The following is a 17628-nucleotide window of genomic DNA, read 5'->3' on the forward strand; positions in this document are numbered from 1 at the left end:
AATAAAAGTACTCTATTGTACAAAAACCCTTTAATGATCAGTGTTTATATAAATAAACATGTTATTTTTTAAATGCGAAAAAAGGTTTTCTTTTAACGTGATTAACGCTTTTGATGCATTGGCCTATGTGGTCATCAAGTGCAGTATATGTAATGTTAACTATGCCGATAATGAATGATCCCCGATCACGTGACTGTTTCTTATGTTATTCAGAACCGCCATCTTGCTATTCGTACGGCACATCCTCCCCTTTTCAATTTGCACGGAGAGGGTTTCAAGGCCGTAAAAAGGGTCGCCCGGCCCTCACATTCAGTTTCAGTGGCGAAAGGCACGCTGAATTTGCAGCCATGTCAAAACAAAGCATAATGGACCGCGTAACAGCGGCGAAACACAGCCTGGCAGGGCAAGGATTGGCCAAGGTTGTATGTAAAGCTACGACAGAAGAGGTGATGGGCCCTAAGAAGAAACATTTAGACTGTAAGTACCCGTGTGTTTGGTGAATCTATATAGTTCATTATTACAATACACAATCTGCTGGGGCGTACGACAATGTGATGTGTGTAAATGCGGCGCGTGAACTTTGGCGGCATATTTCAACGCCGCGGCAGTGGCGGACACGTTGACATCGGGTCTGGGTGTACACGCCCCTCCGTCAGCTGTCTGGGTCCGGCGTAATACTTGTCAAGGGGTATTAGATAACGTAGCAGGCAATTACAGGATGAAAGCTGCGTCAGGAGTTGATGTTACCAGAAATTTAATCATAACTGATTACTTTCTATTTGATAACAGATTATAAATGAATGGATCTAAAATTAAGGTCCTGTGTATATTTTGTCCAATGCTTTTGGTAATCAGAAATAGTGTTCTGTTGCATACGTACCTATTATAGAATACTTTCCAGTGCCGCGTTACAAGAGGAAAGTATTGATCACGACTCTGAGATATTGATGTTTAAGTCCGTGCCATGTTAATGGTAATTGGCATAAGTTATGTATTCCTTTACGTAATACCTTTGTATTCCTAAACCAGAAAAGAAAATGATTTCTTTTCCCAGTGGATATAATGTGTTGTAGATTTTCATGTTGTCATTACTAATTTCTCTATGTACAGTACACAATCATATAGTTACTATGAATTTACATGAATTAACCTGCAATGCACACTAAACCCTCCCAGTCTTCCACCTATTGAATGAAAGCTATTACAAAATGTCAATTTTCGCAAGATTTGAATCTTTTTTAACATACAAGTCTCTTAATTGCCAGTATGTATGTATGATGTTTGGTAGAAATATATACATATTTAATGCTACATAAATGTACAAGGACCCTCAGAAAAGAGAGATAACCCTCCCTGGGGTGATTTCTGTCGGGCATTTATTGGTAAAGTGTGCCGTAATTATGTACGTTTTAATTAGGCCGTTTACCCTCCCCACCAACTGATGAATTAGCAACAGACTTGTATCTTATTAATTATTCTTTAAAAAAATCTTTGCTTGCCAATCTTTTTTCTAGTCATTGTATGTTTTTAATGCAGTGTAGGCTACCTTCCAACCAAAAGTTAAAATAAATAACATCTCTTAAAAGGGGACCTAATAATTTGGTTTTAAAAATTGCTGTTTCAGCCAAGATCTTAATTAAATAAAGGTACGGAGGAGCTGTGAGTCTCAATGGCCTTTATTTTGATAGGGAAATGGGGAAGGGGTAAATGATTGTTTCAGAGCCTATGATATGGAGGCTTCATTCTAGAGTTTCCTTATTGATTGACTGGAAGGTCTGATTTTAACATTGGCAAAAACTATGGCACAGAGTTAATTAAATTCCATAAAATTTTACACCAATTGGTGTCTGTCTGTCTGTACCCAATGTTCCTCTCAATCTTTTTTATCAGAAAGGACATGTTTGATGAGTAGAATCTCGTTTTATTTTTATTTACCCAAGACACAAGATGAATGGATTGACATTTCATTGAATTTTTGGGAGTTTAGCAAACATATGGTAAAGGGTACAGCAATTTCCCAATAACTGTAAATAAGCCATTTAATCATAACTGGTATCTATTTCATACCCAAAAGAAAGAATAAAGATGTTGATGAAGAACTTTCTTTAATGTTTTGTCAGTACACGTCTTTTGTTTTGTTGTGTAGCTTCAATAGATTATAATGTTTTGATGCATTTTTGCTTACTCATGACAATCATTACATTTCCTCTTTAGTAACATGTATTGCAGCCTCTTTCCATTAATTTGAAAATTTACTTATCTTAAAAAATTTGTGATTTTATTTATTTTTTAAAATATTGAAATTGAAACCTAACGTAACTGTTTTATTTATGCGGGTGCCATATAGTTGTAGGTAACAATTCCTGATTGGTTCATAATAAAAGTAAAGGATTTTGTTGTTGGCATTCTATATATTGATATAATCTATATAATAAACAAGGGTTATTTGTAAGGTGTGTGAATGTAGTAAGTGACTATTTACTATACTTGGTCCCAAAATGTTAATTATGTATAACATATTTTTTAATTACTTAATATTCATAAATACCCTAGGGTACAAGTGACATGTATATTCAATGCTGTGAAAAAATTCCCAACATTTCTTTGTAATGCTTCCTCTATCTTACTATTATTATTATAAAATTTATATAGTGCTAAAGAGAATAAAAAATTACTCTAAAGCGCTTTATGACTCTTGTGAGATTAAATAACACAACATAAAAACTACTGAGATTTTGCAATGCAAATGACATGAGAAAACCCTGATGATATTGTCGAAAAATTGTATAAAGTCTTGCAAGAACTTCCAAATGGAAAACCAATATCAGATTTACAGCCATTAATCTCAGAAAGAATTGTCTGTTTTGATTCTTGTCAATTTCTTTGGATAAAAAGAGTAGACATATGTGTCAAATTGAATGAAGAAATCTTGGATTTTTTCCCCTATATTGATTTTAACTGTCCCTCTGTGACAGTTATGGTAATTTTCGTTAAAATTCATCAAAAATTAATTAGAAAGCGACAGTAATGGTTTACTATAAAAGAGTTGAAAGAAATCTATTTGCTAAATATGTATAAATACTATTATTAACAATTTCTCCAATAATCAGTTATTGACCACCGAAATATTATAAGATTCTCACATTCCGATTAAAATCAGATCCTTGATCCAGTCCTTATTTTCTATTGCCTCGTGTAGCGACAATAAAAAATGAGGAGCAGATCGAGGATCTGATTTTAATCAGATTGAAACAGGGGATTCCTTACCCTAACCATTCTTGTCTTGACCACATACCCCCCCCCCCCCCACCCATCCGAGTTTATGGCATATCTAGCTGCTTGACTGTACCTACATGGAGAATAAAATGGCTTGACAGATCTTAGTGCTACAGTTACATATACATGTGCAAAATAATTGTTATTTTAGTGCACGCAAAAACATGCTGTTATTTTGGACTTATTTCCCTAATTTTTGGAATTATTTCCCTATATCTTATAGCCTGTGGAATTAAATTTTACAAAGACAATGTATTTTTTTTTCTGCCTCAAAACATGTTTGAAATGCCCTTCTGACCTAAGAAATTGTAGCGTGTTAAAATTCATGTGCAGATGGTGTTTGAACATAGTCAAATGGATTCAACCTTTTTTGGTATTAAATATTTCCACAGGATGCGTTAGATGTGTGCTTTAAATGGCATATATAGGAAACAGTAGCTCTATGGCCTGGGGACCTGACTTCTCCCATAGAGCGTTCTGTTACTAAGTGTAAGATAGAGTAACCTAGCTCCAGCCCCATAAAAGTCAAATATAAATAAAGTTGTAATTTGAATATTCTAATGAGACAAATGCAAAGTCAGATTACTTGATATTTGAATATTATAATCTGTTCATTGGGACAAGACCTAATAAAATAATAAATCCGCAGTATAGTTTTGATTGATGATTTGTTTGGTTAGGTTTAGGCGTTTGAAGGTCACGGTATACAGTGTAATGTTGATTCTAAAGTGAAAATGATATTGACCTACTTCCATATATATTTTACACAATATCTACCAAAGGTAGACCAGCTTTGTGCATGCTTGTTATGACTCAGGTCCACAGCATTGGAAAAAGAGCGCCCACTTACTGGAGAAGTCCTTATCAATAGGTTATACGACAGTCCATCTGACAACAAAGCCTGGATCTGGTTCTGGTAACACTGTGACATAGGCCTGAGAAGTCCTTATCAATAGGTTATACGACAGTCCATCTGACAACGAAGCCTGGATCTGGTTCTGGTAACACTGTGACATAGGCCTGAAATCTATCCCATTCACCGGCCAACATGGGAGATATAAAATACTGGAGCCTTGTGCCTAGTTTTGTGTGTAGCTACCAATAAAGCGGCAGTATTGATCTTTGGTGTGGTCCCTATTCTCTGGAACTATGGGAAAGTTCAGAAACACTACAGACCTTTCTCCTCCTCCTCCCACCCCCAACTGCTGTTATGTCAGACCAAGGACACCAATGACCTTGACATTGGTAGCAGAGGTCATTGCCCTGTGTTTCACAATGTCAGTGTTAATCTGTGTAGCTGTGGATAGGTCATCTATATCTAACATACAACAGTCCAGTTTTCGATGTGCTAGCTTGAGATGCAAATGTTTGGGGTCAGAGGTCAAAATTGTTACCATTTTGTTAGTGAAGAACATTTAGCCAAATGATTGATTTTGATAATGAATACCAAAATGCACATGTACACAGTGTTTCAAAATGGCCTCTTATTAATTAATGATATAGACTTTATAAATATTTAAAACGTCTCTAAGTCTTGAATTAATCAGAGGGATCAATGTTCAGCTTTAAAACTGTTATCACAGAGTTCCTTCCTACATGGTTCATGATAGGTTAACATCAGTGTTGGGATCTATTGGCAAAATGCAAATCTTTTTCTCCGGGCGAGATGTGATCTGACCTTCCTGACTTGGGAGTTCAGGGAAATCTCAATCTGTAGATATTAGTGAAATGTTCAACTGAAATGAGAAATTCCATGGCAGATGTTGAAATTCTTGCACAGAAATTCTCAAACATTGTGACTACGTTCCCCCTCTGAGACAAGTTTGCTGTCACCGTGTACTTTCGCCCTCTTTGAGACTTGCTATCACCATTTCATTGTGACAACTTGCCCCCTCCATTACTTTCTGTCACTATTCCCTTTTGACAAGTTGCCATTTTTGAGACTTGCTTTCACTGTTTGTCGGAACTAAGAAGATTCTTTGGAGACTGTGTTCAGCAGAGTGGTCTGTGTTCCTGTTGAAGTTCAGCGTCCATATTTCCAGTCTGGTGTGTAATCTCAGCATCAATAATTCAGTCATTGTGTACGAGGTACTTACCAGAGAACTCTAAAATGATGTAACATCAGTGGACGGATGGGCAAACTTAGATTACAGCAATGATAAAGCAGTAACTATTGTTTGTGATAGATCGCTGGTCTGTGTGAGTGTAACAAGATACAACATTTATAAATTCAGTGTTAGGTGGGTTTGGGAGAGGTTTTTATTTAATAATATTGAGGTTATTTGCATGATTCAGTAGAAAACATCCCCCTCCTTGCAAAAACATGCACTTTTTAGCCTCACTGGTTTTCCCCTCCAGATGTGGAAACCCTTGCATCCCCCCCCCCCCCCCTCCAACACCCAACACCCCCCCCCCCCCCCCCCCTCCAACCCTCTATCCCCTACTTCTATCCTGACGTTGTAAATCATAGAGAGAGTGATATGCATATAATATAAAAAACAAAGTTGAGGTGATACATGTTTAGGTAAGAGTGGAGTCACAAATGTGAGCAGTGCACACTCTACAATAGAAGTGTGTGCTCTCAATAGGTAAAGACAAAGATCACAGATAAAATGTACATACAGTAAAACAGGATTACAGCAGTCTCACATAGGAAGAATTCATTCTTACAGTGACCTCAGTTTCATTCCCTTTATCTCAAAATTGTATTTTAAACTTATTGGATAAAACAAATTATGGTTATAACAAGTCCAATTGCTCAAACATGGTGCTTTACTATAACTCTGTTTTATTTTGCTTTAGAATTATTTAACAAAATATGAATGTACAGTACAAAAAGAGATATGCTTTAGTCTAATTGGGCTGCATATTGTTATATTAAGATTTGATATTCTTTCTGTTACAGACTTAATACAGTGTACCAATGAACCCAATGTCTCAATCCCACAACTCGCAGACTTACTCATTGAGCGCACTCAGCAACAGAGCTGGGTCATCGTCTTCAAAGCCCTCATCACAACTCACAATCTCATGAACTATGGAAATGAGGTAAGTTTTAATCTCAATATCTCATCACAGCTCATTATCTCATAAACTGTGGATATGAGGTAAGTTTTAATCTCAATATCTCAACACAGCTTCTAATCTCATGAACTATGGCAAATGAGATAAGTCTTAATCTAGATATATTTTCAAAGCTCCTAATCTCAAAACTATAGAAATGAGGTAAGACAATCTCAGGATCTCACTCAACTTAGAATATCATGAAGTGTGGACATGATAGAAATGATGTATTAAAGGTCTTACGGTCAATGCCCGTCAGAACAAACAATCCCATGAACTATTGAAATCAGGTACTAAGGTCTTGATCTCACAATCTCGGCACAACTCGCTCATGAGCTATGGTAATGTGGTAAGTCTTCATCATGTCGCAATACTGTATACGTCTAAATTTAGGTAAGTCTAGATCTTATTATACCATGAACCATATACATTAAGTAGGCCTATTGCATATCATTTCACAAATTAAGAAAATGAAGCAAATTTACACATCAGATATTGGGGTTTGGTAAGCCTTTATCGCATAATTACATGAGGTACGGCAATGAGCTTAGTCAAGACATTACATCTTTTAAAAGAGAAATAAAATGAAGTCGGTCCACATCATTTAGCACTCTTACTGTTTTGTTTCAGAGATTCACCCAGTATCTGGCCTCTAATAATTGTTCCTTTAACCTTGGTCAGTTTATTGATAAACAGGGAGTTCAAGGTAAGGAGAGAGAGATAGAGAGAGAGAGAGAGAGGAGAGAGAGAGAGAGAGAGAGAGAGAGAGAGAGAGAGAGAGAGAGAATGAGAATTCCTGTATTGTAGGTACCTACAAATCAAATTTCCATGAACCTCTAAATCTACAGTAGATAGTTTAATAAATGTTGAAGAAGAATAATGAGGCGATTTTCACTGACAGGTTTTTTTTTTCTATGAAAACTGTTGATGCATTTTAATGTTTATATATATATATATATATATATATATATATATATATATATATATATATATATATATATATATATATATATATATATATACGAAAATGAAAAGTAGAAACAAATTTACTGAATATTTATCAAGTAAACCTGGGTTTAAAATTTAGCTAGATTTTCCCTATGTTATTAGACATTTGGCGACTTGTTTACTACTCTGTGAAAATTAATGGAAATAGCACTTACTGAATGGTCAATGTTTATTTAACAATTTTTGGTAAAGTGTGCAATTCCTCATTGTCTTGTGGTGGACCGTTATTTTGCATAAAACTAGCATGGGTCAGATTATTGATGAAGGATTCATTGATTACATGTTTGGAGTACTTGTGTTCTGTATTTGTTTTATCAGCTATTTATAACCATTGATTATATCGGTGATCATTTGTTCGACTCAATCGACTACCAATACATCTTTATATCATTTTTGATATTCTTTATCAGTTATCAATTACAGGATAATTTAGGCAATTGTATATATATTTCTAATTATTCAAACCCATAAAAAAGCCAATAATTTGTTTTAAGAAGCTGATATATAAATAATGGATTAAGATTAAAAAAAAAAAAAATTATATATGAAGGTAAAGGTAATGTCACTATTCCATTTGTCTGCAAAGTCCAGTGAGTTAAAGGCCCCCGAAAAACCCAGAATTTTTTTTTTAATGCTGAAATATTTTAGCACTCAGAAACCTGTTGAAAATTGGTGAACCACAAAAATTGGTGCACAAAGAAATAGCAATAAACCCTCAGTATGCAAGTTGAATTCAAGAAATACCTCAATTATTGGATGGATTCTGTGTGAATTGTTTTTTTTTGTGTGATTGTAGGTTATGACATGTCAACATTCATACGACGATATTCCAAATATTTAAATGAAAAGGCTGTTTCCTACAGACAAATGGCATTTGATTTTTGCAAAGTCAAAAGAGGGTACGTATGAACAAAACGTTTGTGGTTCGTAAGGAAACTGAATTTTCATCAAGTATAAATAAACACTATGTGGATAATCCTTAAATGTGATTGGAAAAATAGAAAGAAACTTGAATTCCCTGCAGAGGAATGCAGCATTGTTCAAGGTTAACTCAAAGTTGTATTGATTGTGCAATACATTAAGTTCAATATTAAAGAACATCATAATCAACTGATGTAGCAATTGTATGATGAAGGAGGCAGAGAGTTAGAGCCTCAGCTGAACTAACACGTCCCGTTCTGGATGCCGGTCGGATCAATACCTCACATGTCAGTCAAACCTCAGCCAACTGAAGGCTGGCCACTGATCTAGACCAGAATGGAACGTGTGGAAAATCAATCCCCCTCCTGTAACCCTACTACTACAGTATTCCCCCATAATCTATATCTAGCTGTATAGACCAAAGCCGATTGAGAGTCTGGGTACTGTTTGTTTAACCTGTTGTTTTAGTTTACTGCTGACTTACTGAGTACAAAGTCTCACTGCTGACTTACTGAGTACAAAGTCTAACTGCTGACTTACTGAGTACAAAGTCTCACTGCTGACTTACTGAGTACAAAGTCTCACTGCTGACTTACTCAGAGCACAGTCTCACTGCCTACATTCTCAATCAGTACACTATCTCACTGCTGAGCTGAATTCCTCAGAGCACAGTCTCACTGCCTACATTCTCAATCAGTACACTATCTCACTGCTGAGCTGAATTCCTCAGAGCACAGTCTCACTGCCTACATTCTCAATCAGTACACTATCTCACTGCGGACTTACTGAGCACAAGTCTCACTGCCAACTTATTTGGTACACAATCTCATTGCCAACTTATATATACTCAGCAAACAGTCTCACTGCTGACTTACTCAATCAGTACACAGTCTCACTGCTGACTTACTCAATCAGTACACAGTCTCAGCAGTGACTTACTCAATCAGTACACAGTCTCACTGCTGACTTACTCAATCAGTACACAGTCTCACTGCTGACTTCCTCAATCAGTACATAGTCTCACTGCTGACTTACTCAATCAGTACACAGTCTCACTGCTGACTTATTCAATTAGTACACAGTCTTACTGCCAACCTAGTTCCCAATCTCCCTGACAACTTACTTAACACATGGTCTCATTTCCGGATTACTCAGTACACTATCTCATTGCTGACGTACATGTACTCAGCAAACAGTCTCACTGCTGACTTACTCAATTAGTACACAGTTTCATGTTCACAACATTTATTTGATTTTTTTCTTTTTGCAGCAAAGATGATGGATTGCTGAGAACAATGAATGCAGACAAGGTACAGAATAAGGAATCTGTGGTGACAAAGGGAAATCAGAGAGAAATTATATAGTATCAACTGAAGGGCATAGTAAACTGAAAGAGAATATATATGTTTATGTATAGATATAAAGGCACTGTGAAAACAAAGAGAAATTATATGTATAAAAACAAATGCATAGTGAAATTGAAGAGACATATTAGATATAAACGAAGAGATTCAGTGTATTGTGAAATGTTCTATTTAAATATAATGACACCAAGAAATCTAAGAGACTTGACATAATGTATTAACATTGAGATAAAGTGAAATCTATGAGAATGTGTTTATGTATGAACATTATGAAATAGTAAAGTCAGACTGTAATAATACACTAAATCACTACATTATTTTCTGTAGCTTTTGAAGACCCTGCCAGCCCTACAGAAACAGCTGGACTCACTGCTAGAGTTTGATGTGAGTAGCAATCAGACACAGACTGTCAACATTTGTACAGTCAAACTTAGTTATCTCGAACTAGATGGGACCGTTTAAAAACCAAGAGATATCCGAGCATTCGAGATATCGAGGGATGTACAAATCACTTCGACATTTCACTTGTATTAGAGATATCAAAGTTCAACTGTTGATTTCTGTGATGGTGGCCCATTTGTGTATCCATACATTGCTCTTTGTTACAACTGTTGATTTCTGTGATGGTGGCCCATTTGTGTATCCATACATTGCTCTTTGTTACAACTGTTGATTTCTGTGATGGTGGCCCATTTGTGTATCCATACATTGCTCTTTGTTACAACTGTTGATTTCTGTGATGGTGGCCTATTTGTGTATCCATACATTGCTCTTTGTTACAACTGTTGATTTCTGTGATGGTGGCCCATTTGTGTATCCATACATTGCTCTTTGTTACAACTGTTGATTTCTGTGATGGTGGCCCATTTGTGTATCCATACATTTGTGTATCCATACATTTGTGTATCCATACATTTGTGTATCCATACATTGCTCTTTGTTTAGTTTGGGTCATTTGTGTATCCATACATTGCTCTTTGTTACAACTGTTGATTTCTGTGATGGTGGCCCATTTGTGTATCCATACATTGCTCTTTGTTCCTGTGATGGTGGCCCATTTGTGTATCCATACATTGCTGTGTATCCATACATTGCTGTGTATCCATACATTGCTGTGTATCCATACATTGCTCTTTGTTCCTGTGATGGTGGCCCATTTGTGTATCCATACATTGCTCTTTGTTCCTGTGATGGTGGCCCATTTGTGTATCCATACATTTGTGTATCCATAAATTTGTGTATCCATACATTGCTGTGTATCCATACATTGCTGTGTATCCATACATTGCTGTGTATCCATACATTTGTGTATCCATACATTTGTGTATCCATACATTTGTGTATCCATACATTGCTCTTTGTTCAGTTTGGGTCATTTGACACTGAAGTATATTTCTTTGTGAACAGTTTCATTGTATTTAGTTGCTTTTTCCCATTACTTTGACCCTGTCTTATCTTTTGAAAAAATGAAGTTCAGAGGTCAATGTTAATATAAGGTCAGGGTCATTGAAATATATAAAGATCAAGTTTTTGTAATTGGATATGGTCATCACTCTAGATGTGAAGTGTAATACAGTGGAGCCTTAGTTATCCGGATGTAATTGGATATGGTCATCACTCTAGATGTGAAGTGTAATACAGTGGAGCCTCAGTTATCCGGATGCATTCGTTCCAAAGTCCAATCGTTCGGATAGGTGAAGCATCCGGATATCTGACAGGTGCTTATTGTTGTCAGAATGATAATGTATTTGTATACAATGGGAGCCATTGTTGATACTGTTTTTTTGGCCTTTCTTACTAAAAGGCAACACATTATAGAGTTTTCCGTTGAAATGAACATGTTTAAATATTAAACCCCACTTTTTCTTTATTTTGTCAGGAACCATTAACCGGAATATAATAATAAAAACTGAATTTAGCTGAATTCTTAGTGACCATGTGTGAATGTGCCTATTTACATGTATTAATGTTTTCAACTATCTATTTCTAGACATACCAATTTCCAAAATAATAGATTTACTTTTAAAATTTATTTACCATTCTTAAAAGAAAGTCAATTTTATTGATAAAATTAATGTGTACTAGTTGGAAAATAGCAAGATCCACCAATGCACTCCTGATGAGTTGACACGCTTTCATTTTGTTTTCTTCCTGTACTTCCAGTTTTGACTTAATCTAACAAGGCATTCATGAGACAATTCGTTTTAAAATAACGTTTGAATAGGTTGATAAAACACGTAGCTATGTAAAACTTTCCAATTTTCTTGATTTACTAAGCACATTTTTTTTAAAATACAGGGATGTTTAAAAAAGCGATGGCACTTGACAGGTGCACAGGTTAAGATATCCAAGCCACGTTTTGAGTGACGTGACTAATCCTGTCTGGCCAGCACTTTCGGTAATTTTGAAAGAGATCTGGGAAGTCAATGTTTATACAAGCTACTCATGAGGGTCTAGAAGGTAAAAAAGGTGTGAAACTCAACAGGCAATTGAACGGGGTATCATCAAATTTTACTGTCCGGTTATATGAAGCAAAATTGATAGTTAAACAGTGTTTTGTGGTAAAAACAGACTTTGGATCCGGAACGCAAAATTCTGGATAAATGAGACAAAATAACGTATAAAAAATCTGTTCCCAAATAAAATCGTCCGTAAACTGAAGCGTCCGGTTATCTGGCGTCCGGATATCTGAGGACCCACTGTACCAAGAAAAGTTATAGAAATATACCATACATCCATTTTATGAATTTGCAAGCTGAGCCTATATCCTGAATATGATCAGTGTTAGTTTTTACAGTATCAGGACACATTTAGTGTTGGTTTGTAAAATACTTATTTTGATGACTCGATAGAGTCCCTGAGTTAACTAGTATAAGGAAGGAAGACAGTGATGTCATCTTGATGTAGGAAGTTAGAGGCCTATATCTGTATGATACAAAATTTGAATTGCAATCCTGAAAACAAATACTAAAACTTGTCAAAACCGTGCAACTTAACATACAGTTCACCTTGAGCCAACTACACATCTCACAATCACAATAATCAGAAACCAAGAACGTTGGGCCCCCTGATGATATCCATCTGTCTGTCTATCCATATATCTGTCTATCCTTCTATCTTTCTATCAACATTGGCTGTCAGATTTCATCAAATTTGTTTCCTTACACTGTCTTTTTGTAGATTCTTTTGCATTTTTGTTAGGATTCAGAAATTTTTTCCAGAGAGGGGGGTCCAAATGAGCAATTTTGTTTGCAAGCGAGGTCCAAGGCCTATTTGCGGTAATTTTACTATGTAAATAATGAGTGCACTTATATATGGGCCCCGATAAAAAGTAATAAAAAGGAAGATTCAAATTAAGCATAATTTTTTATCTCACAATATCTATTGATATTTAAACCATAAGAAACAACAAGTTTTAACGCCGAATTTAGTGTATATCAAAAAGCATTAATCTTTACAACATAGTTAGGGTCAGCCAGCTTTTGTGATTTTATAAAGTAAATTGAGGAAAAGCATTAATTTTACAGTCCCTGTTTACTCTCGTCCTAACCTTGTACAAACTTGTGGAAATGATAAATTACACGTTATACATTTATAAAACTCCTGTAAATATAGAAGTTTGTTCAACATTAGGCTATTGCTTAAAAAAATCTTCAATTATTTTAAAAGTATGCTAATTTTGGTGAAGTTAACGTGCATTTATATCAAAAGTATCACAAAAAAAAAAGGAATTTGTTGATATTTTTCTACATAAAAACGGCACTGAAAAAAGACACATTCTCTATAGCTTAAGTGCACTTTTTCTGTAAAGCTGAACACCGCTTGTAAATAGGCACCGTCACACAGGTACCTGGTATATATATGCACCGTCACAGGTACCTATTATATATATAGGCACCGTCACACAGGTACCTGGTATATAATACACAGGTACCTGGTATATATAGGCACCGTCACACAGGTACCTGGTATATATAGGCACCGTCACACAGGTACCTGGTATATATAGGCACCGTCACACAGGTACCTGGTATATATATGCACCGTCACACAGGTACCTGGTATTTAAATAGGCACCGTCACACAGGTACCTGGTATATATAGGCACCGTCACACAGGTACCTGGTATATATAGGCACCGTCACACAGGTACCTGGTATATATAGGCACCGTCACACAGGTACCTGGTATATATAGGCACCATCACACAGGTACCTGGTATATAGGTATATAAACCCTTTGATTTCTTTACACACTATTGCACACCTGAAACTTGTGTCCGATGTGTAGTGTTCCTTTGGTAGTCTTCAGATTTTATGCATTTATTTCTTTTTCTATGTGCATATTCTGTTTGTAAATAATGCATCGACCAATTTATTTGATGTTGGTATTCTTTTGGCTTAAAAATTGCTTCAAGTTTGATAATTTCATTGCAACCGAGTAACGACAAGACAAGATGTTCATCCACACAGGTGACAAAGTACTTTGAACTGTTTAGAGGCCTGTGCCTTATATAGGGGTCGTAGGGACAGCAGTGATGAAAGAGAAATATGGCGGACAGTGCCTATGTACGAGCTGTGAAATATGGCAGACATTGCCTATGTACGAGCTGTGTTCAGCTTTATTCATTTTGAATTTTGAATTGTTCAAGGGGCAGGTGAAACTGGTCCACAAATCCCACCTGCCCCCATCCCCCCCAAACCCCCCCCCCCCCCCAAAAAAAAAAAACAAAAAAAACTACCACAATTATAAATAAAATTTGGTTAATAGATTTATACAAAAATTTGCAATGCATGAAAAAAAAACCCCTGGTATATTCAGTATGTAGACACTAACGACCTCTGTGTGTTTCAGTGTGCTCCCAATGAGCTCACCAACGGGGTCATCAACGCCTGCTTCCTCCTGATGTTCAAGGATCTGATTCGTCTCTTTGCCTGTTACAATGACGGAATTATTAACCTACTAGGTACGTCATCATCAGGACAGCACAGTATCGCATTTTCTAGCAATGATAATCTGAGATTCTATTTAATTAAAGCTTTAAAGTTTAGATTTTTCTCCAACTTTAATTGAATATTCTAATTTTGCAAAGTGTGTATGATTGACTCTTTTTATCTTTGCAGAGAAATACTTTGATATGAATAAAAAGCAATGTAAGGATGCATTAGAAATTTACAAGAGGTTTCTGGTCAGGATGGACAAGGTCTCCGAATTCCTGAAGACAGCTGAGGTAGGTATTGGTGAGATTGTCTGTTACATCATCCAGTAGGCAGTGCGTGACCGTATCACCTCTTATAGGGGTGGCTGGGTTTGGTGGGGTGGGGGTGGTATTGTGTGTACCTCTTTGTGTATTGTTGTGTCTGTCTCTCTCGTAGGTACGTATAAGTTGAATGTTCATAACCACCATTCAGTAGGCAGTGTGTCTCCTCTGGGGGAGGGGGAGGGGATGGATATTGTGTGTGTATTTCTGTGTGTATTTCTATACCTGTCTGAGGTATGTACAGGTGAGACTGTCTAATACCTGCACCACCTGTCTCACATCTGGGGGTAGAGGTAGGGGTAGAAAGTGTGTATTGCTGTGTCTGCAGTCTCTCTGTTCTGTTCTACAGGCTTCACACAGATATCAGTTTCTATTTTACAAGTGGAGGTTGTGTGACGGTTGATTTCAATCTGTGTACGTCTGTTTGCCTATTTTTAGTCTTAAGTTGAGTTGGATGGTAGTGGAGAGTGTGATGTGTGAATGAAGTCAGCTCCCTGTGTCTTAATTCTTGTAGAAAGTAGCCAATTACCCCAATGTCTTTTTTAGGGTAGGGCAGGGATGGGGTAGAATATTTTATATTATTTTGCTTGTCATGCACAAGTAAATGTTAAAGAATAAGGGGAAAGATGTTTCTGTGATTAAAACGTGCATTCTTGATTATCAGGATATCCTGGGTTTGACATATCAGGTTGAAGCACTGTTCGTATAATTCATCTCCTTATAAGCCAATCCAAAGAAAACTTTTAGAAGATAACGACTGAAAGTTTGCAGTTGATGCCAGTCTAGCTTATTTGCTGTCTCTGATTTTGTTTTTTAAAATTTCTGTACAAAATTTTTGATTTTTGTGTTTTATCATTTTAATAAATCTCACTCTAATTTTGTTTCACGCCGGTTTAGACTGCGGAGTCTAAATATGGGAAGGTTGTATACTGTAGTAGACACACTGTGTAGTCGTTTTTTTGACGCTCTGCTAACAAGCATCACTGCTAAGCTTCTCTCCGTATGCTTTTTACTTTTAAGTTTTAATTTGTGATGAGATTTGTTTATTTCACAGAATGCCTCCAAAAACCCCCAGCAGGTATATTTCAGTTGCCATAGCAACATCCTTTCTGCTTTCTGTCATTGGTTGTATTGTATACATGTGATCAGTGATATCCATATAATCAGATTTTCTGTATAGTTTAATTTGTCTCCATCATTTAGCAATGGTAATGCGATTTAACAGCATGCATCAGACATTCAGAAGGTTACAGACTCTGTAACACTTTCAGGGAAAGCCGAATATAAAGAATAAAGAACATCTAGATGTTCATACAGATATAGATAATACAGATTCGGACTGGGTGCTCCAACAAACTGATAACATATAAAAATCGAATGAAATGATTCTCGATGCACAAAATTTACTTGAAACCATTTGAATCTTCATTTTAAGTATTTTTCTCTTGTATTGAGTCAAATTGAATTATTAAAAGTTAGCTTTTATTAACTTGGTCTTAAGTCAAAGGGTACAAGAGAAAGTTTCATTACAAGAATAACATCAGAAAGTTTTAGTCAGTTTTAACACACTAATTCATGAACCAAGAAGAAAAGGTAACAAAGAACAGACTCCAGCTGTTTCAGGAGTTGTTTGATTGTAGCAGCAAGGTCTTCATCATTAAGGTGAAGCAAAGCTAGGAGAGGGGAGTTAACTCTGTTGTCAACACACTGTCAGTACACTGTGCACTTGTCTATATTGGTACCAGGGGAAGATCGGACCACATACAGATGTACTATAGACATGGTTTCTACTCCAGGAACTAATCAGGCCCACTGCTACTGTTGATTTCATCCATTTACACCTGTTTATTATATACCTTTTTGAATTTTTCATCCTTAACTTGCTACCCATTTGGAGCATGTAACTTTCATTTATTCTGGAGTCTGTATGTCGCGTTTATTTCTTTGAACTTGATAGATAGCCGATTAAGCTGCTTCCACCCATGATGCATGTCATTTCAAACTTGTTTGTGGAACTTGAGCCTTATGTTTGATAATTCCTGAAGTCTGTACTAATTCAGAAGTATGAAGATTTCAAAGATACTGTTTGTTTTTGATTGTTTATTTTTGTTTCTTTGCAGAGTGTTGGTATTGACAAGAGTGATATTCCTGACCTAGCCAAGGTAAGAGACTCGGACCCTCTCCCCCACCCACTACATTCCCCCCTCAACCTTGCTTCTGTGTGATCAAAATGCCATAGATAGTCCAAAGTGTGTTTACAGAAGTCCTCAATGAGACTCGTTTTTAATTGATTTTGTAAGCAAAAAGAACAATCTAATTTTGAATGAAGGATAAGAATTTAGTACCCCTCCTAAAAACAAAAGAATCTTGAATACTGGGATAAATAGAGTAAATGCATAAACACTGAAAAACAGGAATTTCAAAAAAAAAAAACATGAACAATGTGATAAGAGTCTGGTAGATGTCCAGCACAGACAGTGAATAGAGCTGTAGATATTGGGTTCAACCCCAAGACCGAGACAGGGACACAGTGAAAACTGAGGCTTGTTGAGCAGAGCTGGCCCTCGCAGGGATAATTTAGCCCTCCAAAACACTTTGGTGATAGGGATAAGAAATTCAGCAATTGCTGGAGAGTGCTTGCGATCGCCCACTCTGCCAAACATGCCTGGGTTTTGTCTGGTGTTGTCCGAGTCCATAAGCAGGTCTATTCCTCGCTGTTCTTGCTAATCTCTCTCT

The 17628-nt window shown here is 36.4% G+C and overlaps 1 protein-coding gene across 23 annotated transcripts in view; it reads left to right on the top strand.

The window, feature by feature from the left end:
• The first annotated feature begins 207 nt into the window (after window positions 1-207).
• LOC128183482 (phosphatidylinositol-binding clathrin assembly protein LAP-like) overlaps window positions 208-17628 on the top strand; it is a 40391-nt gene continuing 22970 nt past the window's right edge. For 19 of the 23 annotated variants that reach the window (XM_052852467.1, XM_052852478.1, XM_052852473.1 and 16 more), the window contains exons 1-10: window positions 208-477; window positions 6182-6324; window positions 6970-7045; window positions 8144-8246; window positions 9539-9578; window positions 9960-10016; window positions 14487-14598; window positions 14756-14862; window positions 15947-15970; window positions 17013-17054. In XM_052852467.1, the coding sequence (XP_052708427.1) occupies window positions 348-477; window positions 6182-6324; window positions 6970-7045; window positions 8144-8246; window positions 9539-9578; window positions 9960-10016; window positions 14487-14598; window positions 14756-14862; window positions 15947-15970; window positions 17013-17054 (834 nt within the window). In that variant the 5' untranslated portion in view covers window positions 208-347. The remainder of the gene's footprint in view (window positions 478-6181; window positions 6325-6969; window positions 7046-8143; window positions 8247-9538; window positions 9579-9959; window positions 10017-14486; window positions 14599-14755; window positions 14863-15946; window positions 15971-17012; window positions 17055-17628) is intronic. The other 4 variants (XM_052852470.1, XM_052852476.1, XM_052852491.1 and 1 more) reach the window with 1 other exon arrangement.

Source organism: Crassostrea angulata, chromosome 5 (genome assembly GCF_025612915.1).
Source record: "Crassostrea angulata isolate pt1a10 chromosome 5, ASM2561291v2, whole genome shotgun sequence".
NCBI classification, from domain to species: Eukaryota; Metazoa; Mollusca; class Bivalvia; order Ostreida; family Ostreidae; genus Magallana; species Magallana angulata.